The 27,087-nt window shown below is 37.2% G+C and overlaps 1 protein-coding gene across 2 annotated transcripts in view; it reads left to right on the top strand.

Moving 5' to 3' along the window:
* The window catches only part of LNPEP (leucyl and cystinyl aminopeptidase), a 50,502-nt gene extending 26,729 nt beyond the window's left edge, over positions 1-23,773 (top strand). For both annotated transcript variants that reach the window (XM_071424596.1, XM_071424597.1), the window contains 15 exons: positions 1,993-2,124; positions 4,287-4,407; positions 5,036-5,190; positions 5,521-5,634; positions 8,057-8,188; positions 10,878-11,009; positions 12,151-12,311; positions 14,838-14,926; positions 15,646-15,826; positions 16,534-16,690; positions 18,049-18,233; positions 18,894-19,055; positions 19,888-20,028; positions 21,002-21,083; positions 22,089-23,773. In XM_071424596.1, coding sequence (XP_071280697.1) covers positions 1,993-2,124; positions 4,287-4,407; positions 5,036-5,190; positions 5,521-5,634; positions 8,057-8,188; positions 10,878-11,009; positions 12,151-12,311; positions 14,838-14,926; positions 15,646-15,826; positions 16,534-16,690; positions 18,049-18,233; positions 18,894-19,055; positions 19,888-20,028; positions 21,002-21,083; positions 22,089-22,220 — 2,076 coding nt within the window. In that variant the 3' untranslated portion in view covers positions 22,221-23,773. The remainder of the gene's footprint in view (positions 1-1,992; positions 2,125-4,286; positions 4,408-5,035; positions 5,191-5,520; positions 5,635-8,056; positions 8,189-10,877; positions 11,010-12,150; positions 12,312-14,837; positions 14,927-15,645; positions 15,827-16,533; positions 16,691-18,048; positions 18,234-18,893; positions 19,056-19,887; positions 20,029-21,001; positions 21,084-22,088) is intronic.
* Positions 23,774-27,087: the final 3,314 nt, after the last annotated feature.

The following is a 27,087-nucleotide window of genomic DNA, read 5'->3' as shown; positions in this document are numbered from 1 at the left end:
TGACAAACTTTTATGGAAGCCTAATTCATTTAGACAGATGAGAAAGACTGACATTACCTAGTCTGTGTCTGAACTAGTTTTTCTCTCATCAAAACATTACCACCATTTATCATCCAGCAGAAATTCAATACTGACATTGGTCTAATCTGTAAATGAGAAAATTGCACCTTTGGTGTTTCTGGTACATTTATGTACACTGTGCAGCTTGAGTTCCAGGAAGCTGTCTAAAGCTCAGGTGCTGATGCAGATGCCTTGTTTTTGAAAACCAAGCTAATAACTGCAACCTATGAAATAGGTATCTTTTCACAGTGTACAAACATTTATTTGGATTTGTAGTGATTCTTAGCCATACAGGAAGAAATGAACTCTGGTGGACCACTCTTCTGTTTTATGTAAAAAAGAAAGGGTGCTCACTCACTCTCCTCTGCTAGGAGCTGGGCAAGTGGTTAATGTGCTGGTCAAGCTGGTCAAGATGCTAATAATGCCAAGGTTGTGATTTAGAGCCCTGTATGGGTCATTCACTTGGACTTGGATTCTGTGGTCCTTGTAGGTGCCTTCCAACTCAAAATATTTTGTAATGGGTGCAGCAGACATTGCTGAAATAATCATCTATTCCTATGTGACCAAGAGATCTCAGAAGTAGGCCTTGTCAGCTAGTGTGTACATCACTAACTTGACAACATACAGTGTCTTGACATGGATTAAGGCTAGAAATAAACTGTATATTTTGGGGCTGTGGAGCTACCTTTTGTGGTTTTGTTTGTCCTGGTTTTGGTTTGGACGTGTTGCTTGTTTTTTTTTTAATGAGAACAACTAATTTTTAAACCAGTTTATCTGCAGCTGCAGCAGATTTTCTTAAACAGACTGTCACCTCCTTATGAAGCAAAAGCTGTAATAAAGGCAGAAATTTATGAATTCACTACAGAAATTGAAACTGGCATTCTGCTCATACATAATGGTCAGTTATTATAGTGGTTATGGCTTCAGGTTTAAAAATCCATTTCTCTTTAAGGCTGACAGTTAAATTTTGAGTGACAGTTAAACGTCAAAACATTGTTTGGTTTCAGATGGTCTTGTTTAAAACTAATATTGTTGTTGTTCTTTAAATGTTTGTGGGTTCGGAAAATAAAATCATATATGAAGTTTCAGAATTCATAAACTGCCATCTCTCTTTCCAGACCTTAAGTATTCTGCACTATAGTGGTTTTAAAAATTTTGCTTTGTTCTTTTTGTATTTCATGTTTGTGAAGGAATACATAGAAAAGTACTTAAAGACATATAGCATGCTTTTCTAGGACTAGTATTAAAGAAAACTGCACAGACAGTAAGTTGAGGTAGAGTATCTTACTTCTGTAAAGTATGTTACTGTGTGCTCAGAAAACTGGGCAGACGGTCACTTTTGTCAGTGTATGTTTAAGCTGGGCATCTTTTTGCTTTGAAGTAACTGGTCTTAGGTTTTCCTCAGTTTTTGAAATGCATTCTCTTTTGATTTGTAAAAGTGCATCTGATGAATATTTTGTTCAATTTAAAAATAGTAAGCATGTCTGGTTACCTAGTTTTGCTGAGACTTATGGAAAGAGACAAATACTTAACTGATGTAACACCAGTGTTTTCAGTAGGGTATGCTGAACTGTGTCCCTGGTCTAGCCTAATGCTCCCTTGAATCAATGCTGATCTATATGTTGACTTTGGATTATACTGGGACTTTAAATGCAATCCAAATTAGGTTAGTTTCTCCAACAGAGTAGTAGTTTGGTAATACTACATAATAAAATTTAACAAATAATTTTTGTATATATAAGTGTGAATGTTTCATGTTTCCTAAACTTGTTACATTGTTGTAAGCATCATCAATCCCTCTGAAATATAACAAAAATACAAAGATATTATGTAAATGTGCCTATAAACTGTAGCATGAAATAATTACTTAACATTGCTTTCTTTTATGTCTTAGTGTTCTTTTGTCTGCATTAACAATCCTTTCCCCTGCAGAAAGCCACTATTCCTGTGACAAATGGAATTGTTCAGGATGAGTTTTTTGTGAGTTTGAAGATGAGCACCTATCTACTAGCTTTTGTTGTTGCAGACTTGAAAAACATCAGCAGGGAAACTAATGGGACTCTGGTATGTGTTTGTTTCACTTTAAGTTCTGCTTCACTCTTCCCAAGCTGACCAGGCTACTAAACAAAACAAAAAGATCCTCAAGCAAAAAAGCAAACTCTGTCTCTTTTAAATTTATTTATCTTCTTGGTTTCATTATGCTCATCATAAGTAGGGGACAAAAGCCATATGCTATAAAGTGGACTGAGGTGATACCAGGCTGAATACACTTTTACAACAAGGGACTCTACATCAGGTCTTGTTAAAAGTGGGAATTTACAAAATGCAAAATCCTTAAGAGCTTTCGGAGCCAGCAGCTTTAAACTCTTCTTTTCAATGCCTCGTCTGTCAACAGTAATGTCACGCAAACCAGGAGTTGTTCTGAGAATGTAAAGAAATGTGACAAGTTTCTAGAAACACCTACACATGGCTTCAGGCAGTGCCACAAAAATTTTCTGTACCTGCCAAGATAACATACCTGAAAAACTCATGCTCTACAGTAAAGCAAGTTTAGGTGGACTTTAAATCTGCATTTAGTCACTTAAAGACAATTATTTAATTTTGTTTTTCCGAAGGTTCCAAACATCAAAGAGTAGGTCCTGCTTGAGCTTTGTCCTTTGCAAGGGTATGGCCTATTTCTGTAATGTGTGCAGTTAGAGAAACTAAAGAATAAACGTGGTAATATTAGTAGATGTTCCTTAATCTTATTTTAGAAAGTGCAGAAGTTTCATATAGGCAATGACTTGCATGACTCGTTAGTGGAAACTGCCCCTTTGTGGTGAAATGTCAGAAGTGCCTATGTACCAAGAAAATGCCAGAGGGAATAGTGCTAGTAGCATTGTAGAAAGAGAAGCCCTCTCTTTAGTCCCATAAATAAACACAAGTAAAGATGCAAGACAGGCTTTGATTCTGATCTAGACAAGTATTTCTAATGGAAGATGAATAGAACAGATTGTTACTTTTTTTTTTTTTTTTTGCCTTGTGGCTTTTATTCAGGTCTGTATTTGAACTGTATACTGCTGAAACCATACAGTCAGCTCTTTGAGGCAGATAACTTTTTAACTTAATAAGAATACTTCTTATTTATATTTAATTTATTATTTTTAATTTCTTCTTTTTTAAAAAATGTATTAGTATTTTAATCTTATTAAGAATACTTGCCACCATGAAGGGAGAAAGCATAAGAATACCAAGTAAGGCCAGAGTTTTAGTAGGTCTAAAGTAGTCTCACGAGTGTCCAGCAGGCCAAGAAAGTCAGTAAAAAGGAAGCATATATTGGCATTTTGCAGGAAATAGAGACCCAGAATGCTTCCAGCTATTTGTGGTTGGGAGATACAAAGAATTTGAGCTTCCCACAGAAGAAGTTCATTGTCTTGAAAGCTTCAAGATAGTGCAGAGTTGAAGTTGCTTCATGCTTATACTTTTGTACTCCAGGAACAATGGAATGGATTCTTATTCATAAGTGCTTCATTCAAACTCAAAAATTAAAAAGTGACCTTTTCCATCTGTTTGAAATGTCATTTGTTGAATTAATTTATAGCACAGGAAGAGTGACTCCTTTTTTATAGAACTGGAATATGGTTGTCCACTTATTTCTTTGTTTGTGTATGGAAGGGTGTCCTAAACATGAACGTACCTGTAACCTAATCAAAGATGTTTTCTTGATACAGACAATTCAACATAAATAGGGGGAGATTGTAATCTCTCAATTTTTATATAAATGCTTCTTACATCGTGTCTAATGTGGCCATAGGGATGAGCTTTATGCCAATTTTTTTTTTGAGAGAGAGAATTTCTTGCAGATTATACTACTGCTATCATACTATATATAAATGCTATCATAGACTAAAGATTGAGGCGTACAGAGAGGGTCACTTAATAACTCAGGAGGGATTTTAAAATTTGTGTCATGTAGACCCTTCTTGGACACATTCCTTAAAGCTCTCATCCTTGAATTGTTCTTGCATACACACAGGACAGTGTCCCTGTATTTTGACCTGTTAATAGGCTCTAACAAGAAAAATCAGCTTTTTATGAGCAGCTTCATAACTATTCTATGTAATTTGTGTATGCACTTTCAAAAATGTGTCTTATCTGTTTCAGGAACTCCTGCCAGCTCCTCCTTCACTTCTAAATCTTTTGTAGCTATAAGTTTCAAAATATTTTCGCTTGTCTGTTTGGACTAGGTATCTGTCTATGCCATACCGCAGCATCTAAACCAAGTTGGGTATGCCCTAGACACAGCAGTGAAGCTTCTGGAATTTTACCAAAAATACTTTTTTATGAAATACCCTCTTGAAAAATTAGGTAAGTTCTTTAGGACTTTTTTTTAAATTAAAAAAAAACAAAAACAGAAGCAGCTCTGGTCTGAGAAATGCATGGGAATTTTCATTTTTTAAAAAAGTATTACAATTATTAGATAAATAAAAAAACTAAATATATGTTTGTCTGGCTGCAAGTATTAAGTGATTCCCAAGTTGGAAAGCTTTTGTGAGCATTTGAAAACAGATTGCTTATATTTTTACATAAATTTACACAGAAGAATTTCTTTGGTGTTACTCAACTTAGTAGTGAGGAAATTCTCAATCTGTGAACCATGTTCACAACTGCAGCCTGACTCCTCTACATGCATTAGTTTGCCTGGAAAGATAGTGAAATGCAGTCTTCTAAGACACTACTTTTCAGTAGTGTACTTTTCAGGCCATCTCATTTCCATGCTACTTTTGTTCATGTAGGATCCATAGGCAGGGTCTTGTTAAGTTGTTTTTGTCAGAGTACTGCTAGAGAAAAATCATTATAAATCTATGAGGCATCTGTACTTGGGATTTGAATATGTGTCCACACTGCAGTGTTTAAATAATTAAAATAGGTAGTCTTGAAAGATAGTACTGGTTTAACTAGCAATTTTCAAAATCTTCTTTCAAATCTTTTCCAGATCTGGTAGCGATTCCTGATTTTCAGTCTGGTGCAATGGAAAATTGGGGCTTGATCACCTTCCGAGAAACAACACTCTTATTTGACAATAACACTTCTTCAGCAAGGGATAAAAAGCTAATAACTGCAGTGATAGCACATGAGCTTGCCCATCAGGTAATAGTCTGGGAAGTTTTTGGGTTTTTTTTCTTTTTTAATTTTTTGTTTTTAAGTGCACTTCTGTCCTTAAATTCACCCCTCCCCTCACTGTGACTGGGTAGTGCATTGTATCTGTTTAGACAACCTGCAGGTGTACTTTCTACAGCACAGAAGGCTGAGTTCAACTCTCATGCCATGCTTAAGAAGATGTTGCTGCAAAGGCTTCACTGTGGTTTTGACTGACCTTCATTTTACCTTACCTTCATTTTAGATAAGGCAGAGGATGGATGGAGTACTTCTCATTTGATTTTAATTCTAAGAAAATAATGATTTTTTGGTCTTTCTTAGTGGTTTGGCAATCTAGTAACTATGGAATGGTGGAATGATCTCTGGCTGAATGAGGGATTTGCCACATTCATGGAATACTTCGCCATGGAGGAGGTTTTTCCAGAATTACGTTCAGTAAGTAATTTCTATAGTCACATTTTCAGTACCTTCATTATTAGCTGTTTTTAAGTGCTGCCTATAAATGATTGATACTTATAAACTGATATTAAAATTAATTTTGGGTGCCATCGAGATCATGCGTCTCTGCTTTTGCATTTTGTCATATTGGAAGTGATAAAAGGGGTAAAAAAAAAAGTGATAAAGGCTTTGAGAAAGGTACATTGTTCCTGTGGGTTTTAAATTTTTTTTATAGTAACCTACAGGCAGTCTACTGTGTTTTGTGAAGGTTAAAGTATTCTGTGCAAAATAGCAGGTGTTAAAACATGTAGATGTCTATGTATCAAATTATAACTTAAAATCTTTTCAGAAGTGCAGACATGTTGTTGAACAAGTTTGTCTACTTCTGCTTTTCCTAACAGACCTAGGAAGCATTAGGTTATTAAATATGCCTGAGGTTGCAATCACATGAAAGAAGCACAGTTGCCAGTCATGGTATAACTACATTTATTAAAAGTGTACATAGCTTTTATAATACTTTCACCATTGGGTTAGAACATTGTGAGCCTGGAAAGCCAATAGTATAATTGTTCATAAATTTGCTAACCAATTATTCCGTTCCCTAATAGCAAAATCAGACTTTTCTCTTAAAGATAAATGCTTATATAGTAGTTCTTTCTGAAAACTACTGTGCATCTGCTACTTGTTACATTTTTAAAAAACTTTGTTATATCTCTTCTGCCTTGACTGAATCGTGTTTTCTTTCTAACTAAATGCTCTTTGTTATAAGTTCCCTTTGTTTTCTTTCGCTATATGGAGTAACTCCTGTCTTCCCATCATTGTGGTTCTTGCTTGCGTCTGAATCAGTTTGAATTTCACAAATGAGCAGACCTGGCATAAAAATACCAAATGGTCCACCACAGAGGATTCTGATAGCATTGGGTTACACTTAATACAAAGCACTACTCCCACAAGCACTTCTGTGCTGAAGGATAGAATCTTTCTGATATAATAATGTAGTGATTATTTACTAACTCACTCAGGTACTAAGTGACCTAGCTTTTCAGACACTGGAAAACATGATGGATTCAAATTTGGTCTCTCTTTTCCAATGGAAGGATATCAGCTGCTGCTGTAAAACTTTCTTGTCACTGAGAATGACAGGCAGATAAACAAAGGTTAGTGGAATTAAATGTAGAGGGTAGTGGAGAGACTAATTTTTCGTTCTGGGTAGAGATAGCTCCAAGGAGAGGACATACCTGAGCCCTGAAATCAGCCTCTAGGAGTGTTTATGTGATTTACCTTAGTCATGGGATTAAATACCTGATTTGTACTGAGTGTTTCCTGCCTGATAATTATCATCATCTTCTCAGCATTCTGGAGAAGTGTGAGTTTGACTTCTTAAATCACTCTTATTAGTATTAAGAAACTTAAGTTGCTAACCTGGTCCAGTAGAATTCTTTTACAGCACTGGATGTTTCAAAACTTCTTCATTTGGTCTAGCTTGGTTGTTTATCTGGATTGTCACCAAAAGTATGTGGCCATTCTGCTTGTTGGGTATATATGTGCTGAGGGTGAGACACAAAAGTAGTGTTCTTTTTTAACAAGGACACATCTAACATCTACGTACTTCATTCCAAACGCTCTCTGACAAGCTGCCTTTACGAATATCTCATTTCATTATTTGATGGTCCTAGAATGTGTTTTGGTGAAAATAAAACACATTACCCAGAACTTCTCCATTCAAGAAGAGTAGCCTTAACATTTTAAACTTTAACAGTTATTTTTATTGTATTTCACAGAGGGGTTTTGTGGGTTTGTTTGGTTGTTGTTATTGTTGGGTTTTATGGTTTTTTTTAACTCTCTACTGTACAGAGAATTGTTTGCTCGCTTTGATTAAATGAAATGGACACATACCAATATGATCAACTTCTTTTCAATGTTTGGGGTTTTCTTGTTCTGGTACCAATGTATTAAATTCTAATATCCTCATTCTAGAAGAAAAGAAGTAAAGAGATTTTGGTAATCACTAGATAAACTGCTGTTTACATTTTCCCAAACATTACTATAATGAATCATTTCTCTAGACTTCATGACATGAAAGTAATATTTTTGTATTCCCTACCTCCTGTAAATGAACTGAAAACAGCGGTGAAATTGAATATGAAATTTGACATACACTTATTTAGAAGGTGCATTTTTGTCTAGTGCCTTTGACACATTTGCCTGAGACAGGGGCTTAAAGGTCTGCATAATAATGCAAACTCAAAAGTGAGATTCCATGGCTAAAATGTGGCAGGGAGATAGCTTTTATAAAAGATATCCTGACAATTCTTTTGCTGCCTAGATCAATGGAGGAGCAAAGCAGGGACAACTTTTACTTTTCTGCTTAACATGTACATTTCAGCTCCCTAAACAGCTAAAAATGTTTCTCTTCCAGGATGAAGATTTCCTTACTTTAATTTTCAAGGCTATGATGAAGGATGCCTTGAATTCTTCACATCCAGTCTCTTCTTCTGTTCAGTCTTCAGAGCAAATTGAAGAAATGTTTGATGCTCTTTCTTACATCAAGGTAACTGTAAAAATATTCCAAAATATTTGGAAAGTGATACATTAGCTATTGAAAATATGAATGTGGAATCACAAGTAAATAGGCATGTACTGACAGCCCTTTGGAGGTTATTTACACCCAACTCAAACAATGCAGGATTTCTCAATAATGTTTTTGAGGTCTATGTAGCATTTAATTAGGAAAATATTATGTATATGTATTTGTTGCTTTACTTAACATCTTGTTCAGTGCTTGAGCACTAAATATAATACTCATGAAGATGTAAGAGGAGAACCAATAGATGAAGCAACATAACCAGTTAGGCATATATTCTTCTGGTAGCAGAATGTAACAAGTGGTTTAAAAAAAGAGTGAAAACAAAACACCAGAGTAATCACTCAGTCTTATACTCTCTCTGGTTTAAAAAACCTCCAGTATTTTAGAGTGGACACTTGCCTCTGAATGCAAATTATTTTACTGCATATCTTGGTTGTCTGAAATGTGATTATTTATAATGTCTAGTGAGAGTTGTGTGTGAGGCTTATGTTATTAAAGCATCTTGGTGCCTTGCTTAAAAATGCATGAGAGAAGAAATACCTGTATTTGCAAAATTTTTATTCACATTGTCTCAGGTTTTAGATACCAGATTTTGGTAGTGTTGGAGGAAAGCCTTTTCTTTGTTCGTTTTAGATTAGCTGGCATTTTTTTCCATCACTGTCATCTAATTAGAAGTCATGGGGACATCTATTTTCTGCTAGAAAATAGTCAAGTACTGCATCTTCCTCTGCTCAGTGGAATGCAGTTCCCATGACAGTCTTGGTTTATTTCCTTTTGCAAGTCTCAACTGGTCAACACGTCTTGTCTGGCATCCTTGAATAGTCTGGGATGCCAAATAGACTTACGGTAGTGATGTGCTTCCATTTATTTTGGACTCTGCTCTCTCAGCTGCAAGAACAGATATGTGTGATTTTCAGGTTACCTTGGTTGCCAGATGAATTTGGATTCTCTCCTTTTGTCAAAAGGCATGGCTGTTGTTAATGCTTCAGAGGTGCTGTCTCAAGTAATTCCTTTTTTGGTGAGCTTCTGGAAGCTATGCATTTGGCACAATCATGTCTGTAGCCAACTAACTTTAGAGATACAAATTATGACAGTCTTTGACTGATTGAAACTTCTCTATATAGTTTTAATGGAAAAGTTTCCTAAGTGATTGGATTGGAGTTGCAGTCAATTAGTATAACATTATATTTGGATAATTATTTTATTACTTCATTGCTACTAATAAGTATGTGCACATTTTGAATAGAATTGTACTAACCTACACCTTTAAGAGCTGATCAAAAGAGGTTTTGCACATTGTCAGAAATAGTGTTTTCACAGCTGCTTTCTATGTTTCAGAGGATTTCATTGCATAGCTTTTCATTCATGCATGAAGTTCCTGTATTACACTATTCTTGTCCTTATAGCTTAGGTAGAGTTCTTGGCAATTCATGTGAGAGGACACTTGTAATGTAGTCCCTGATAGGCAAAGGATTGTCTGTTACTGAATTGTACAATGTAATTTGTTTTACTGAACTACCAACTGACACAGATTAGGAGATGACCTCTGCATTGTACTGTCTTGAACAGAAATAATTGTACAATATTATTTTTAGTCCGACTGTTTTGCAGACTGTCAGTAAACCTAACACCTGTATGTGGGACAAGATCCAACTGGAAGGATATGACAGTAGGAAAAACAAAGAAGCAGAGCTGTAGGTCAAGTATTGATGCGTACAGGAGAGGAAATTGTGGCCATATTATTAAAAACTGTAGTAAGGGCTATTCCTGACATTTGATGAGTAATGAATAACCAGGCCGCCTTCAGTTTCAGATAAGACGTTACTCACATTACAGAATTTGCAACTGGAATGTGTGAGAACAATGCGTTATCTCTATAAAATCTTCTCCTTTACTTCTTGTTTCTTTCCTAGAAGTAGTACCAAAAATATAAAGAGTACCTTTAAACTATTCTTGATCTATGGCTGCTCCTCTGTGTTCCGCTCTACAATATGGAGGTCCTCAGGCAATTTACTTATTGGTGGCTTTCACATAGAAACTTTCACAGCCCTTTTGATACTAAAACTATACTTTCTTTTTTTTCTTTCCAAGATGTTGTTGTATTTAAACACATCAAAACATACTTACTCTTCTGCAGTCAATTCCAGCCTACCAAGTGTATCTTACATTTTTCCTGTATTTTTAGGCTTTTGATTCAAATGCATATCATATGACTGTTAAACACTTTCTCACAAGTGCAGTTCTGTACCATACAGATGAGTATTAGTAATGAAAAATGGCAGCCAGCAGAGACATAGCAGTAAGAAGGCAATATTTTTCAGATTATATTGATTGGAAAAAATGTCAAATTCTGATAGTCCATTTTGTAATTGTAGTTTGAGCCTTTAAAATATTTTTCCCAAAGCAGTTGGGAAAAATTTTCAAACTACATTAGTGTTTTCTGTAACTGTATTTGGAGTTTATGAAATAGTAAAAGAATATTTTCCCAAGGAAACTGAGTTTAAAGGTAAATATTTAAAGGTTATTATTTGGAATAAAATCTGCTAGCTTCTGATTTACTCCTGTACTGTGAAAGAGCTATAATATGCATATGCTTTAAAAAGTTCTGTAACTTAATTTACTGATTAATTTTCTTTTTTTTTTCTACCTAAAGGGGGCTTCACTTCTTTTGATGCTGAAGCATTATCTCACTAAGGATGTTTTCCAAGCTGGCATTGAGATATACTTGCGTAATCACAGCTATGGAACTGCCCAGAGTGATGACCTATGGGACAGCATGAATGAGGTATCCATCTTGGATGCACTGTTCTTCTTTTTTTTTTTTTTTTCTCAACTTCTCTAAAGAGTATCATAGGCTTTATTTATTTCCTTGTTGATTAAAAAGATAGGATAATGAACTACAGGTAAGCACTCTGAATTTTTTGCTCATTTTATTCCAAAATTCTTTCATATAGATAGGGAGAAGTTTACTGAAGCTTCTAGGGCTACATTGCATACCATCCCAAAAAAGCACTATGAGTGAGTACATACTGCCCTGCATGTCCATCCAGATGGACATATCCTCTCTAGAATTACATGGGTAGTGTTAAGACCAGAATGAAAGTAATAAAATTCAGGATAAGATTTGCTTTCAAGGAATAGCTATATCCAGCCTCACAGAGGTCTTGTGTTGTGTTGTGTCTTGGGTAACTCTCTACTAACTTTGTGATAGCTTCTGTTTTAAAAAGTGTGATGAAATTTTAGGAAAGCAGACTGTACAGGCAGCGCTCAAATTATAAGGCAGGCATAAGGCTGTGTCTAATTTTAAAACTAGTGTGAAGGGTCAATAAAGCAAAGGCTTGGGTAGAAGAGAGTGAGGAGTAGAGTCAGCAAGGCTGTGGGAATCATGGAGGCCAGGGAAAGGAGGGTGGAGAGAAGTCAGGAAGGACAAGGGAAGGACTGAGGGTCTGGGGAACTACAGGCCTATGGCCTGGACTGAGTGCCGAGGAAGGTCATGGACTAGATCATCTTTAGTACCATTATAGGGCACATACAGGACACCCAGGGAACCAGGCCCAGCCAGCATGGATTTAGGAGGGACAGGTCCTGCCTGACCAACCTGGTCTCCTTTTATGACCAGGTGACCCACTTGGTGGACGGGGGAAAGGCTGTGGATGTTGTCTACCTGACCGTCGGCAAGGCCTTTGATACTGTCTCCCACAGCATTTTCCTGGAAAAGCTGGCAGCTCATGGCCTGGGCAGGTGCACTCTTTATTGGGTTAAGAACTGTCTGGATGGCTGGGGCTCAGAGAGTGGAGGGAAATTTTCAAGTCCACTGTCCAAGTAGATTGTTTCCAGGTGCAAAATCATGCAACCACTTACTTGGTAACTTAAGAAGAAAATGAAGTGTTCTCCATTTGCTTTTTATGTTATGATTGTTTTTACAGATTACCAATGGAACACTAGATGTAAAAAAAATGATGAAGACTTGGATTGTGCATAAAGGATTTCCTTTAGTCACGGTTGTCCGAAAGGGAAAGATTATTTCAGTACAACAAGAGAAATTTCTGTATTGTGCGGAACCAGAAAATTGGACATCAGATGCAAGGTTATTACCTTCTTAATACCTTTTATCCATTAAAAGTAAGCTGCTGTCTTAAGTTTGTACATCTTTCTGACTTGTATTCAGGCCTTTTAGTGTTTACTTTGAAGGCAGGTAGTAACAGAGAATTCATCTAGTATCTGCCTGAAGGTCCATGTCTATTTCCACTGAAGCAATTGGTAAAAAATCAGGGACACCCTTTGTAATCTGAATTTCTTACATGCATCCTTTTCCTGAAACTTTTAAGCTTGACATCATGAGTTGGTTTTCAATACCAAAAGGCAGATCTCATAAGTAAAGGTTTCTTTACATTTGAGAAAGTTTTGTGTGTTTGACAAGACTCTAAAGAAAAGCAGGCTGCAGAAGTTTCACAGAAGTTAAAGATGTATGTATCTTACTTTCTGCTTCTAACTTCCAAAATTCAGTTGTATACTTTGGGCTTTGCTACAAGAATGTAGAGAAACTAGAATCAATGCTTTCTTGGCTTTGAAATTTTAAGATGACACTACTACATGACAGCAAATGACTCAATGTACAACAGAGGCAATATCTATTGTACCAAAACCTACAAGGAAATACATACGCTATTACTGAAGAAGCAAAGATGTGGCAGTTGGTAGTTTTAAAATTTTGTTTACTGCAAATGTAACTTACCTTATGACCCTTGACAGCGTCTTCTAACAAAAATATGTTAGTGTGAATTCTTTTGATATTTTGCTGGTTTTATTCCGTTTTTTAGATTTAACAAGAGCTAAGTCCATTGCATCACCTTGCAGAAAAATAGGTCTCTGAAAGAAATTTGTCTCTTGAAATGTAGGAATTTAGAGGGCTCTGTTTTATTTTTGTTGTGCAGAGAAAGAAAAGCAATGTGGGGTTGAAAGGTAAGGGAAGAAGGGAAGGATTTTTAAGCTAAGTAATTTCGGCTTCTAGTTGATATAAATCTGGGGCATGTATGAAAAGGTTTAGAAAAAGAGTAGTCTATGTGAGTCATACATAGAGAGGACCCCTGTCAAAATCAGATTAATATGTGCAGCTTCTTTCATCCCACTCAGATTTATGTTTTTCCCTAAATAGCCAAGTCCTTGCCATCGTTATGAGCCTCCTTAGCATTTTTCTTCCAGCTTGCAGTTCCCTTAAGAAAGTCTTTGTGCTATGCAATGAATTTTGGTTTCTATACTATGATTTGGAATTTGAGTCTGGTACTTGGATCTTTTTTTTAATTTTAGCTAAAACTTGTAAAAGATCAGAAAAACAATGTTGGACTCAGGTAAAAATCATACTGGATGAATTTCTGATGCAGCCAGAGATTTACTGTCTGTATGATTTTGGACTAGCTACTAGCATGCTGGAACTGGGAAAGAGGTACTAGGAAAAGTGGAATCCATCAGGGACTAGGTGCAGTTTCAGATCTTATCAATGATGTATACAGTGGGATCAAGTGCTCCCACAGAGAATTTGTAGGTGATGCCAAGCTGAGTGGTCCAACAGCCAAGCAGTTGGTGTGGCGGGGGGAAGGGATACCATCCAGAGGAATCTGGACAAGTTCGAGCAGTGGGTCCTTGGTCAGACCAACCTCTGGTATCAACACAGGCTTGGGGATGAACAAATCAAGAGCAGCCTTGCAAAGGAGGACTTGGGGGAGTTGTGGTACTGGACACAGGCCAGCAGCTTGCATTTACAGCCCAGAATTCCAGTTGTATCTTGAGCTGCATCCAAAGCCATGTGGGCAGCAGGGGAGGGAGGGGATTCTGCCTCTCCACTCTGTTCTGGTGAGAGCCCACCTGGAGCCCTGCAACCAGCTCTGGGTCCCAGCACAGGAAGGACATGGACCTGTTGGAATGAGTCCAGAGTTGGTTCACGAAAACAATCAGATGGACATAACACCTCTCCTATACAAGGACAGACAGACAATTTGGGCTGTTCTCCCTGGAGAACAAAAGGCTCTGGGGAAACGTCACTGCATTCTTTCAGGTACTTAAAGGAAAGATGGGGACAGACTTTTTATCAGGTCCTGTCATGATAGGACAAAGAATAATGGTTTTAAAATAAAAAGGGTAGGTTTAGACTACATATAAGGAATAGTATTTTTATGATAAGGGTGGTAAAACAGTGGCACTGGTGGCCCAGAGGGTTGGTCGATGCCCCATCCCTGAAAACATTCAGGGCCAGGTTGAATGGGACTCTGAGCAACATGATCTAGTTGAAGGTATTCCTACTTATTGCAGGGGACCTGAACTAGATGACCTTAAAAGGTCTCTTTGAATCAAGTCTGTTCTATAAAATTTACTCATTTTTCAACATGGTGGGATTTAAAAAATAATTTCTGTACATGCTGTGCATTTATTCTTTCATCATATTCTGATTATGTAAGTGAGATTTATACTTTATTATTCTACCCAGCATTCAGTGATTCTAGTATTATTAGTATACAAAATTATATACATTAAATTATATTAAGACAAATTAAGTTAAACCATTCAAGGGAGATACTATGTATCTAACATGTCAGTAAACATTTGTTTTCCTTTGCAGTTACCTGTGGCATATTCCTCTCACTTACATAACAAATAGGTGCAACTTCACCCATTGCACTAATGCATATTTACTGGATCAGAAGTCAGGTATGTGACTAAAAGCTTTGGTAGCAAGTTAATTTTGTGTTACAGGTACATGATTTTTCTGAGAGCACCCTTGAGTAAGATGTGAAGCTGAAGGCCTACAGGGTACAAAATAACTTCAGAGATCTGGAGCAGAGCAATGCCAATGTTGTCATCATCAGAGAGCTCTCTGTAGCATTCTGTGTATAAATACATGACAGCAACTGGAACAGAATCATAGGTTTGAAATTTGTGAAAGCCTATGCTTTTCATCACAGTGCATACACACAGTCTCTCAAACTGCATGTTCTTTAGAGAGCAAGTTATGTGAAAGTTGATCTGCCAGTTTGCTGAAATGTTAGGAAGTAACTTTCCACTGAAATGTTTATTTTATTTAACTGTGTAGGAAAATATTGTATTTGGAATTGTAGGTGGGGCTGTTTGAAAGAACAACTGGACAAAAGGAGAAAAATTAACTGCTGCAACTTGGGGTGGACTGTGATAATGTTCATTCAGTCAGGTGTAGGAAGAGGGATGAGGAAGTACAGCCTGGAATTTTTAAGCTGTATTTCAAAACCTTCTTTTACTGGCTTTTCCTTTGTCATTATAGGGGAAAATAGTGGGAAAGAATTTGCTGTCTCTCTGGTACTAGTCTACTTCATAGACTTTGATTTGGACAGACAGTTGTTAAATGTTTGTTTCAGTTGTTAAATGTTTTTGATAACATCTTGTCTGTCTACTAGATGTCATTGAACTTCCAGAAGAGGTGGAATGGATAAAATTCAATGTGGACATGAATGGCTATTACATAGTACACTATGCTGAAGACTGGAAGACACTGATTGATCTCTTGAAAAAAAACCACACTGCTCTGAGTCCTAAAGACAGAGCGAATTTGATCAACAATATCTTCAACCTTGCACGGTAAGACTTCGGTATTGGAAAGGGTATTTAATATGTGTTTCAAGTTTTTTCCAAGTCAGAGAAGACCAGATTTAGTTTCTAGAGACAACTGCTTTAGAGGAAGTGTAACTCAGTCTTCAATAGCCTTGTTGGAACTGTTCACTGATGCTCTAGATGTTATCTCCCTCTTCTTTTTAGCATCATCTATTTGTTTGGATCACAGAGAGTCACATGATAGTTTCCATTTCTGGAAGATACTGTTTTCTTTAATGTCCAGTAATCTGCCTGCTAACTGTTTTCCTGTACTCTAGTGCTTCACTTTAGAAAAGTAAGCTATTTCCCTCTTAAATTTTTACTGGTGCCCTCTCATGTGTTTGACCACCACTATCAGAAGCAGGCAAGGTGGAACATACTGGATTGTCTTTTCAGAAACTGCTATTCTATCTGAATACTCCTATTTATGATAAATATTTTCAGACATCCTTGCCACACTTCCTTACCCATTTTCAATTTTTGTTAACTGGAGGCATGTTAGTGGCCATTGTTGCTTTGTTGTAATCTTGCTGAAGTTAAAATATGAAAATTTCTACATGTAAATTGTTTCTTATGTCACCCCTTCTATTCACTTCTCTCTCTGTTAGTGTAATAGAAAGCATCCTTTCTGATTTGTTTCAGGGAGAGCTTTTGTTTTGTAATCCATTTTAATGTTTGTGTTCATTGACCCATAGTCTAGGAAGAGAGTCTTTGGAAAAGGCCTTTGAGTTGATTGATTACCTCAAGAAAGAGAGCAGCACTGCACCACTTACTCAAGCTTTGTTCCAGCTGAGTCTTATATACAGCCTTTTAGACAAAAAAGGTGAACAACAACTGGCAGCACGAGTCATGGTACGTCTTAGGTTTTCATAAATGATAATTCTAAATAATTAGCTATCATGTTCTTTATAGTTACATTCTCTTTTTACATGTTGACTGCTGAACATATTCATTAATTTCACTAAGTTGGATGGGGATTCTAGAGGGTTGCCAGTCTTGTCAGCTTTTCTAATGGTCTGTTACCAAAATGCTACATTTTTTGCACCAGCTTCTTACCCTCTCCTTCCCCTGTTTCCATACCATACCCATATGCCCCAAAATGTTTTGTAGGGAGTGTGGTGCAGTGGTGTCTAGGGCTATCTTAAAGTGCCCATACAGGTGAGTTTAGTAAAAATATGTAATTAAACAGATTCCATATACTTTTCTTGTACAGAAAAGTTATTTTCAAAAGTTACAGTGGCTAGAGATCATAGATCTATTTGCTTTGTAGAGAGACAAGAGAAAAAACTGGAACTGTTTTCTGTAGAAGTAGAAACTGTCATTGTCCTGTTCCAGTTGCGTAAAGGAGTAATACAATGTAATGCTACAGACTTGACAGTGAAATCAATATTGTAGGTTCAGTTCTTGATGAGCATATATCTTTCATTTCTCTGTTTACCTTCTTATTATGGAGCTTCTTGTCCATATTCATCTACTGGTTTAAAATGACCTTTGCTGCTTTGCAGTGTAAAGCATCAGTAAAGGGATTTAGTCTGTAAGAAAATTATTAAATTATTAGATAAAATAGCAGACATTTTTTCTTTATGCTAGGAAAGGATAATTTGTGAGTGCTTAAGGAAACATAAGGAAAAAAAGCAGTGTTTTAATGTACCCAAAGTTGTTAAGAATCTGCTATAAACAGCCCAAGCTCTGGGTTGCAATGCAGTGTCTATGCAGTTTTATTTAAGTTCAGAATTTTCAGATGAAATGTGCTGGCTGATCAGGCATCCAGCTGTGGTTTTGGGAAGCTGCAGAATTACAAAACTGAAGGGTGTTCAGCCTATAGACATACAAAAGTTGTTTCTTTGTGCTAAATGAAGGTGTATTTACTGTGACTTGGTGAAGTTAAAAGCAGTTAAACATACAGAAGTTGTAGTGCTTGTGATTGTAAGCTGATTACAGGAGGCTCAGAGAGGAGTCTTCAGTTTCCATGTGCAGTTTAACATGTAATCTGGCCCATCTTTCAGATTTATGTGATATCTGGTACTTATTCCTACAGTTAAGAAATAGCATGTGTAAGTTGTAATATATAGATGAAAACCTACCATGTTTAGCTTCCACAGTTCAAAAGCTCAACCTTTTATTTTTTTTTTCTTACTTTAACTAATTTTCTATATAGAAAATCCTCTTAGAAGGGATTAGCTATTGCTAGTAACTTTTTCCTCTTTTAGCATAGGATAGACCACTTGCTTGGAGATAAAATGGATCAACAGCACTGGACAGATGATGGGACCCTGTCTGAACGAGAGCTTCGGTCAACACTGCTGGCTTTTGCCTGCACCCATGATATAAGAAACTGTAGAACAACTGCTGCTAAGATGTTTCAGACTTGGATGAAGTCTAATGGAACAGTAAGGTACCACAAAAACTGAGCTTCTACTTCTTTTTCCCATCCCCTTTCCTGTTACATTGCCACCATTGTACTTGGGAAAAACACTCCAACAGCAAACAGAACAATCAAAAAAAAAAACCCCACCACACCACCACCATCGACTTAGTATTGATAAAGAATGTGATTCTGTCTTTAACTGTTCCACGTGTAGAAGTAATTGCTGTTTCACAATGAGAGGGTGACTGTGCCAGACTTGTCTCCAGTTTCATTTAGTTTTACTGCAAAACCAGCCATAAGTATTTTTTCATCTGCATTTCCTGAGCTGCATGCTGAAAGAAGATTGCTTAGTGGCAAAGCCAAAACACACGTTTTTATTATGCAGAATTCCTTCTGCTATGGATTCATGTGCATTTTTAACTGTAGAAAATTCTCAATTTTGTGTACAATTTACTTTGTTTTCATGTGGCTAAATGATTTGCTTGTTCCTAGTGACTGAAAGTATTAGATTGGCATGAATTCAGTAATGCCAAATCTTAACAATTGCTACAGAATCAATTTGCTCCAAAGAGAGGCATCTCCTTCAAGTTAGTATTTTAATTTTGTGACTTCCTTCTTTTTTTCTCAGGTGAGCATTTTTGTACCCCCTGTGTTTATTTGTTTTGTTGTTTTTGTTTTTCCCTGTAGTCTGCCTAGTGATGTTATGAAAGCCATATTTGCAGTTGGAGCCAAGTCTGATGATGGCTGGGAATTCCTCCTGAAGATGTACTTCTCTTCAGTTTCTGAAGCAGAGAAAAGCAAAATGATTGAAGCCTTGGCCAGCACAGAAGATGCCAGAAAGCTGATCTGGTATGAAGGCACCAAAAAGTTCTATGCTGTGTAAATTACAAGTGATAAAATCTTCCAGGAAAAGTGCATTTCCTTTTTTCTATTGTCGAAAAAATTTCTGAGTGCTGAAGAAAATCTATCCAAATGTTTTGCACAGGCTTCCGTACACACAAAGAACCTGATATTTTTCACTTAAAAATAACTTATGTAACAGAGCAACACAAAAAACCAAATTCTGAATATGCATAAAGAGAAAAGAATTTAACTTACAGGCTTTGCACTACTGTTAACACAGAATTTCAGATTTTGCAGTGCAGGTAGCAGAATTGCAGGCTGCTCTATAGAGCAATCAAAAGATTGATAAATATTTATAATCAAAATAATAGCTAATTGAGGTATATTTGTTGTTTGGGTTTTTTTGCTCTTCTTTTTTCCATTTCTTTATTTGGGTGAAAATTTGACTTTACATTATGTTCCTCTCTGTAGATTAAATCTTAATACTGCATGGACAACACAGACTTGTCATGCTAATTTGGTCTTCAGCTTCCCTCTCTTACATCTTCAATGTGTTGTTTTTCTTTTACAAGTTATTAGAATTTACTTCATCTTTTCCAACACCAGTGAAAATTCAGGTACTTGGATTAGAGCTAAGGTTATTCTGACTTCTGGAAATTAAATCTAAGTAAATACAGTTGTAATAAAATGTAACATTGATTTCTTCCAGGTACCAGAATTTGCTTGCTTGATGTGTTATATCATTTTTTCCATCTAATTGAGGACTTTTAGGAAACCCGTGTGAACATATGAATCATGGGGTTTTTTCCTGTGTCTTTGCATATGCTTTGTCTCCTAGGCTAATGCAGAACAGTCTTGAAGGAGAAATCATCAGGTCACAGGAGCTTTCACATATCATATCAACCATTAGCCAGAGTTTGCCTGGATATTTGCTGAGCTGGGACTTCGTCAAAGAGAACTGGGAAAAGCTTACACGAAAGTAAGGCTTTTCATGCAGCTGAAACTTTCAGCCTCACAGTGGCAAAAGCACCTGTTTCTTTGTTTCAAACAGGACCATAAATATGAGTGTTCATATAAGAATATTCATATTAAAATTCTAAATCATGTTTTAAAATCAGAGTTTGCAAATATAACTTCCTACATAAAATTTGAACTCTCAACAATCATCCTAGAGCCTTACAGTAATTCTGAACAATCTTGATCTTAATTTCTCTTGGAAGGTTGCTGTCTCTAAGATGATTGGTTCAGTTGAAAGATATTTATGTGGATCAAATGGATTCAAAAGGACATCCAGGGAAATAATTCAGCATTTATATTTTCTGAATTGCCACAGCACTCCTAAAACCAAGTAATCAAAATATCCCACTTGCTTCAGAAATATGTTGTCTTTCACTGTCCTTGAAGGATACCCAGCAGGAAAGCTGGCTCCCCAAGTCTTCAGAAAGCCAACAATACTAGAAGCCTGTTTCTAAATCCCAGCTTTGATTTTAAATAGTTTCATTCTGATTGAAAAGTTTCTCCTCTACGAAAACTTCTGCTCTAGCAAGCTCTTTATAACCAATATTACAGAGTTACTTCACTTGAAGGAAAACCTGGTTGCAAGTTCAATTCTGGTAGAGCTTTAGAACACATACGTACCACAAATACAGATCTTGATATTCACTATGTGGTATCATCAGTTCTTTACTGTTTGATCAGTGATAGAATCCATGGCTTTTGCTCTGATGTTACATTTTAGAGGGAATAGGGAGCTAGAGGCTTGGATTTCTAAGAACATTTATTTCTTTTGAAAAATAAGGTATGTAATTGTAATGTAAGGTATTGTATGTAAGTTCTTTTAATATTTTCGAACTACTAAACAAAAAAGTAGAAATAGTAGAAAAGAATGCATACATAAACCAAAACTTCATCTTAAAGTGTCTCCTAGCTGAAAATGTTTGTTTGTCTTACAGGTTTCACCTAGGCTCATATACTATCCAGAATATTATTACCTGGTCAACTTCTCAGTTTGCAACAAAGGCACATCTGCTTGAGGTTGGTGCACAATCTGCCAGAAAGGGTTATTTTCCAGTGCCAATGCTGTTTTCATTTAGTTGAAGGATGAGGAAAACACATGTTCACATGTTATTTATATCCTTGACATACTGTTGAGAGTATGTATATCAGTTTCTTTCCCTATCAGTTGCTTTCCCTATTTCGCATTTGGTAAATATATGCATAGACGCTGGGAGATTATATACCGAGTCTGTGACAGAGTTGCATTACAGAGTTGAACCCAGTTATTGGTTTATACTGCTCTGTTTTCCTCTACACTGGAACACGCTGTCTCACAAAGTAATGACTTGATCTATATGTAATTTTGGTCTAGATTTTGTAGACAAGATTTGCTTTCTGTATCTCTGAAATGTGATACTGTGCCATAAAAACTGCTTTTGCTGATTTTTTCCATCATCAATCCCAAAGAGTTATTGTGGAAGTTGAGTATCAGTCAAGAGTTGTTTAATAGCTTTCAGAAAGCTCTGTTGTCTTCCCTAACAAGGCTTGAAGTTAATGTATCAAGAATTGTTTACGGTTTAGTCTAATATTTTCATTCAGATAATTTGGTAGAGATTGGTGTTAATGGTTTGACCCATAATATTTTAGGTGTTAGCATTGATAGTTATAATGATGATCGGGTGTGGGGGCTGTTCCAGAATGCTGGAGAGGGTTGCTTGCAACAACCAATTCTTTGTCACAGAATAGCACTCCTTTTTCAGAACTCTGCATACTCTCTGTTGGCTTTGTGATATGGTAAATGAATGTCTGTTTATTGGTGAAATGACATATTGAAACCAAATTAGTTATTGGTGCTGTATCTGTGAAAAATGCTTTCCTTGCATTTTGGGAAATCCTTTGAGAGGTTTGCTTACTGCGTTGATACAAACAATTCTCAAAAACAGATTTGCTGCAACATGTGTGTATAGCCTTTGCTGCAGAACCTATTTGTGTGGCTAATATTGATTTTAATTAAGATTTTATTTCTTTATTCTTGCTATGCAGGTCAAGTCATTTTTTGAGTCAAAATCAGAAGAGAGTTCTCAACTGCATTGTGTAAAAGAGGCAATTGACACAATTCAGCTCAATATCCAGTGGATGGAGAGAAACTTGGCAAAGCTGCAAGAGCTGCTGTAATGCATATAATACTGTGCTGTGTCAGCCATTTAGGAGCTCTGTGAGCAGTTATTATGTTTCATTTGCAAAAGCCAGGGTGAAACGAGGCATCACTGCAACATTGCACTATTAAGGAATCTAGATAGCTCAGGGCATGTCTCAGATAAATTTTTATTTTCCTTGAAGCATTTTGAGCAATATATAAGTACTTACCCTAAACTGTTTTCACCTATTGACCAAGCATCTGCACAAATGATTAAATATAATTTTATATGTGAAACTTATGCCCTTTCCTTTGGAGTTGTGTAATAGGTTCTTGGCAGAGGGTTAATACTGACAGGTAAGAAAGAAAGAGTTACCGTGACTTCTTTGCAGGCTGCTCCATTGAGCAGTAGATTTTTTCTTAATGCAAAACTGTATGTGGTTTCCACATTTGTAGATAGAGAAGCTGTTGTGAAACAGAATTATATTTCAGATATGTTAAGTAGTAGTGAATGTTATGAAGTTTAAGAGGCGAAATAAATACAATTCCAATTCAATTTAAGTTTGAATTTTTTTATTTTCATGGTGTTCTTTAGGAATTACACACTAAAAAAATCTTACACTAATAATATACAATTTGATATGTAAAAGTGGCTGGATGGTAATATGGAAAAGAAGAAACAACAAAGCCAAGCATTTTAGAGATAAGATTTCCCGAAACAGTGGTGTGGCTTTGGAACTTGTACTCTGAATTGATCAGATAGTTTTGAGAATCTCATCATTAATAGTCGAACTTTAACTGATTTTGCAGTATTGGTCTCTGACCAGCTGCACAGAGTTGTATTTTTTCAGGTTAGTTCATCTGTTAGACTGATACTGATTTATGCCCTTTTGACTACTGACTTTCAATTTCACCACTTGATGCAGAGCATTTGCAGTTGATAGATTAGTCAGTCACTTCATTTTTGTAAGCTTCTGGTCTTTCATTGCCTGATAACTTGGAAATCACAGTGTAATTTGTCATCATTGTTCTCTCTTCATGGCCTTAGTTTTAGGAAAGCTTCTATTTTAGATCTTAACGATTTGTTTTTCTACTATTATAAAAAATCTTGTGAGACAAATCCTCAGAATCTTTTAAAGAATAGGAGCTAAAACCCTAATGTGCAACACTTATAAAGATGCAATACCTGCAGTTCAATCTGTGTCTTTCAGAAGTGGTGAAAAAAGCCATTTTGGAGTTACAGTGCATATATATACTCAATACATGCAAGAGTAAACATACTTTTTATCTTTTCATTTCACTACCATTGTATATTTTCTGGTTTCATGCTAGCCGATTTTTAACTGTTAAATTATGGAATGAGAATAGCAATTAAGTATATTCTTGGAATTTTTATACTCCGTGTGTTATTACTTTGATTCCTTCTGTATTTTAAATCTTTCAAATTCTACAGAAACACTATTTCCGTCTTTGAATATTTGTGTGTATATATATATTATGTGTGTATTTGTACGTATATGTACATATATATGCCATCTTTTTCTTCCTAGTCACTTCTTAAATTAAATTAGAGGTCAGTTGTAAACTTCCACTTTTCTATCTCTGCTGCACTGCACATGTGTTTTATTTCATTCCTGGCCACAGTATTGAGTCTTTAAAAATTTAAAATCAAAACTGTGGAAGAGGATCCCATCTTCCTCCTGATTTCTGTGCTGGAATTTTAAAAATTGTCACTATTCTATTAAAATGCTTTAGTGACAGGTATGAAGCAATAACATGGAGCTGAGTTTTAGACAAGAAAGTGTACCAAGAAAATCTGGAAAGTTGGGGAGGTTTTTTCATTTTACCATTTGTAGCATATGCATACTTTTGTTATGTCAGTTGTAGAGGTTTTAAAATTGTTTTTCTGTTAGGGAGTCTCCAGCCCTATTAATAAGTTGTAGTGGAGTCAATTCCTCCTTCCATGAGAAATGCTTAAATACAATTGTCCTTTTTTGAGTGTATTGGGAATTGATGAAGACTGAAATATCGAAGAGTTGGTGCAAGGCAGACTGCCTTTGCTGGCAAAGTTCATGTTGGATATGGCTTAGGGCAGGGTGAGGGTTAGGAAAAGGGTGAGGTGTCAGTGCAGGACACTGAGCAGAAACCCAGTGTTAGGAGGACTGTGAAAAAGCCTCCAAGGGAAGGTGAGGACTGCCACTCCACCCTGAGAGCCAGAGAGAGTTGGATGTCCCATTGGCTGGATTCTGGTTAGAGGTAGTGTGAGTAAGGCTAATAAAACTTAGCCATAGGTGCAGGACAAAAATTTGAACTGTTCAGGGTCACCCAGGTAATGTAGGATTATGGAATTCTCAATATAGATAAGTAGTACTTAGTGAGACTACCACATGTAGGATACCACCTTTTAGAGCTGTACAAAATGCAGACTAATAGGCTGAAGTGTAGTAAGCAAATGTTTCCTTCGACACCTTAGGAATTTACTTAATGAGCCAGCCTTAGCAATGCTAGAGGGATGACTACAGAATTTGAAGATATAGCAGGACTTCCAAAAAAGGATGTTGTCATTGGGGCAGGGTTGATTTGGGAGAGAAGGGCTGTGTGACAAACCAAGCTTGGCTACTCCCAGAGGAATGTGGCTTGCACATTACCATCAGTGTCTTTGATACTATTGACACAATCGTCGAGCAGCACCCTTTCATTGGTGGTGCAGCTCCTCAACTCAGAGGCTCTGCAAGGACAGAGTGGCCTCACAGGGCTTGATCCTGCACTTGATACTGTCTTTTACTTCCTCTTCAGCTCCAGATCTCCAACTCCATTGCTAAATTTCTGTGGTGGCAAGAGCAGAAGGCTGCTCAGATCAGCAAGCACCTGCAGCTGCAGAAAGTGTTCAGAGAGCAGAAGGCAGAGCCCGAGGATACTGCCAGTGTGGGCACTTCTCTCCCATCACAGGCAGCAGCAAGGATTTACCTTGCCATTTCTTTCCACTCAGCATCTTCAGCCTCTCTCATACAGCTCTCATCCAGCTCAGAGAACAAGTCATGAGGGATATGCTGCTCATCCTACTTGGTCCTGAGGATGAGCTATACCCACTGGAGTGGGGTGCCTGGGGATAGAAGACAAAGCTCCATCCTGTTGCTGTGGCTATTGTGCTCACATTCAAAGTGGGCATCAGATGTGCACCAGTTCAGCCATTATTATTGTGCTAGGTCCTTACCCCTAGGTCTGTGCAGGCTTGCCCAGAGCCACGGGAGAGAAACATCTATTTCACCTCTGCATAAGGATAGACTGCTTTCTTCCCCACACTTCGATTTTTAAAGGCATCCTTCCTTAGGATCCCTCTAAGGAAGCTGTGTTTAGCTAAAATATGTGTTTAAACTGCCCTAAATGTAAAAAAAAAGTCTGGAAAAAGGTCATCTTGCTAAACAATGCCACTTGTCCCTCACAAGAACTAGCCACATGGACCTGCCTGCACAAGACTCACATAGTGCCCACATAGCCCCCCGGAGATTAGTGAGTGATGTGGATTGTTGCTGTAGTCCTGCTCTGTTGGAGCAGAGCCCTCTTCTTTCTGATGCTTTCAGCTGTGGGGTTCATGATGCCAGTGGTTGTGCCTGATCAGTGGTATCTGCACACCCTTGCACAGGATTCAGAGGTCTGCAAAAAAGTGGCATGCTCTTGATACTGGGGAGCCAGCTGATGCAGAAACCACAGTTAAATCAGTGCATCCATCCAAGGAGGAAATACCAACTTCTCTTGATTTCATTTTTATTGTATCCCTTAATGGTGCAGTCCTGTCCTTTCTTCGAAGTCCATTTTGCTCCAGCTTTGCAACAAGCTCAGGCAGCAACTGTTCCTGAAATTAAACCTCTTCTCAAATTTCAGCTTTGGCTGAACAACTCCGATTTGTTCATGACTCATTAAATAAAAAATTCAGGTTTTTTAAAAATCTTTGCATGGCACAAAGTGACAAGATCAAATCAGCCCCATGATGATGAGCTCAAGAATAAAAAAAAATCATAGAAGAATGTCTGCACCCTATCACATCATTCTGACCTCTCCAAGTTAGGAGCAGCCTCTGTGAGAAATCCAACTATGAATTGTCCAGCCCTGTGGTGAAGGCTCACACCAGAGCTTCTGGAGATGCTTTCCCCCTTGGTTTAAAAGATCTAATATTTTTAAAGCTTGTGGAAATAGCTGTTTATTAATGTAGCATCACAGCATATTTTGCTGTACATGCTGTAACACTGTGCAGCAGGTGCAGGGACTTTGTGCAATGGACAGACCCACAACACTGATGGCCCTTCTACAGGATCTTAGCAGACACCCCCTTCTGACTTCTCATACGGAGTACTGACAGCATTGCTCATCATTCCCCAGTTAGTTGCTGCCTCTTCATCTGTATAGCAGGGGGAAGGTACAAGCTGGGGCTGGGGGTGTACAGCTCTCTTATGTTCTCCCAAGCATCATCCACTCCTGCCTCCATGCAATCCATAACCATCCCACCTCGGCATGGCTTCTCCTCCAGGCGCAGTTCTAAAAACACAGGCTTGTAGTTTTTCCCATACCCGTATAAAACACCCTTTAGTATCACCTATGTTGAATGCAGTGGGAACCTGAAAGTATTTATTACAGAGAGAGAGGCTGAGAGTTTCAGACCAAAAATAAATTTCCTGCCCTGTTCCTAAGGGGGAAAAAAAACGGAGGAGCAGGGGGGGAGGGGGAATTTCCAAACTGGGGGAAATATCAAAGCAAAACTAAAACCCTGCAGTTTTGACCACAGCAACTTTCAATGTGCAAAGGTGACAGCTGCAGACCTCCTTAGATCACACTTGGCCATGGGATGTGGCCATCAACAACAAAGGCCCTCAAGAACCTGTAAAAGTGAAATTTGTGAAATGGTACCAC

Source organism: Agelaius tricolor, unplaced genomic scaffold (assembly GCF_023055355.1).
Source record: "Agelaius tricolor isolate 1412-34295 unplaced genomic scaffold, bAgeTri1.0.p SCAF_4, whole genome shotgun sequence".
Lineage (NCBI taxonomy): Eukaryota > Metazoa > Chordata > Aves > Passeriformes > Icteridae > Agelaius > Agelaius tricolor.
This window is presented reverse-complemented; position numbering and strand designations above follow the sequence as displayed.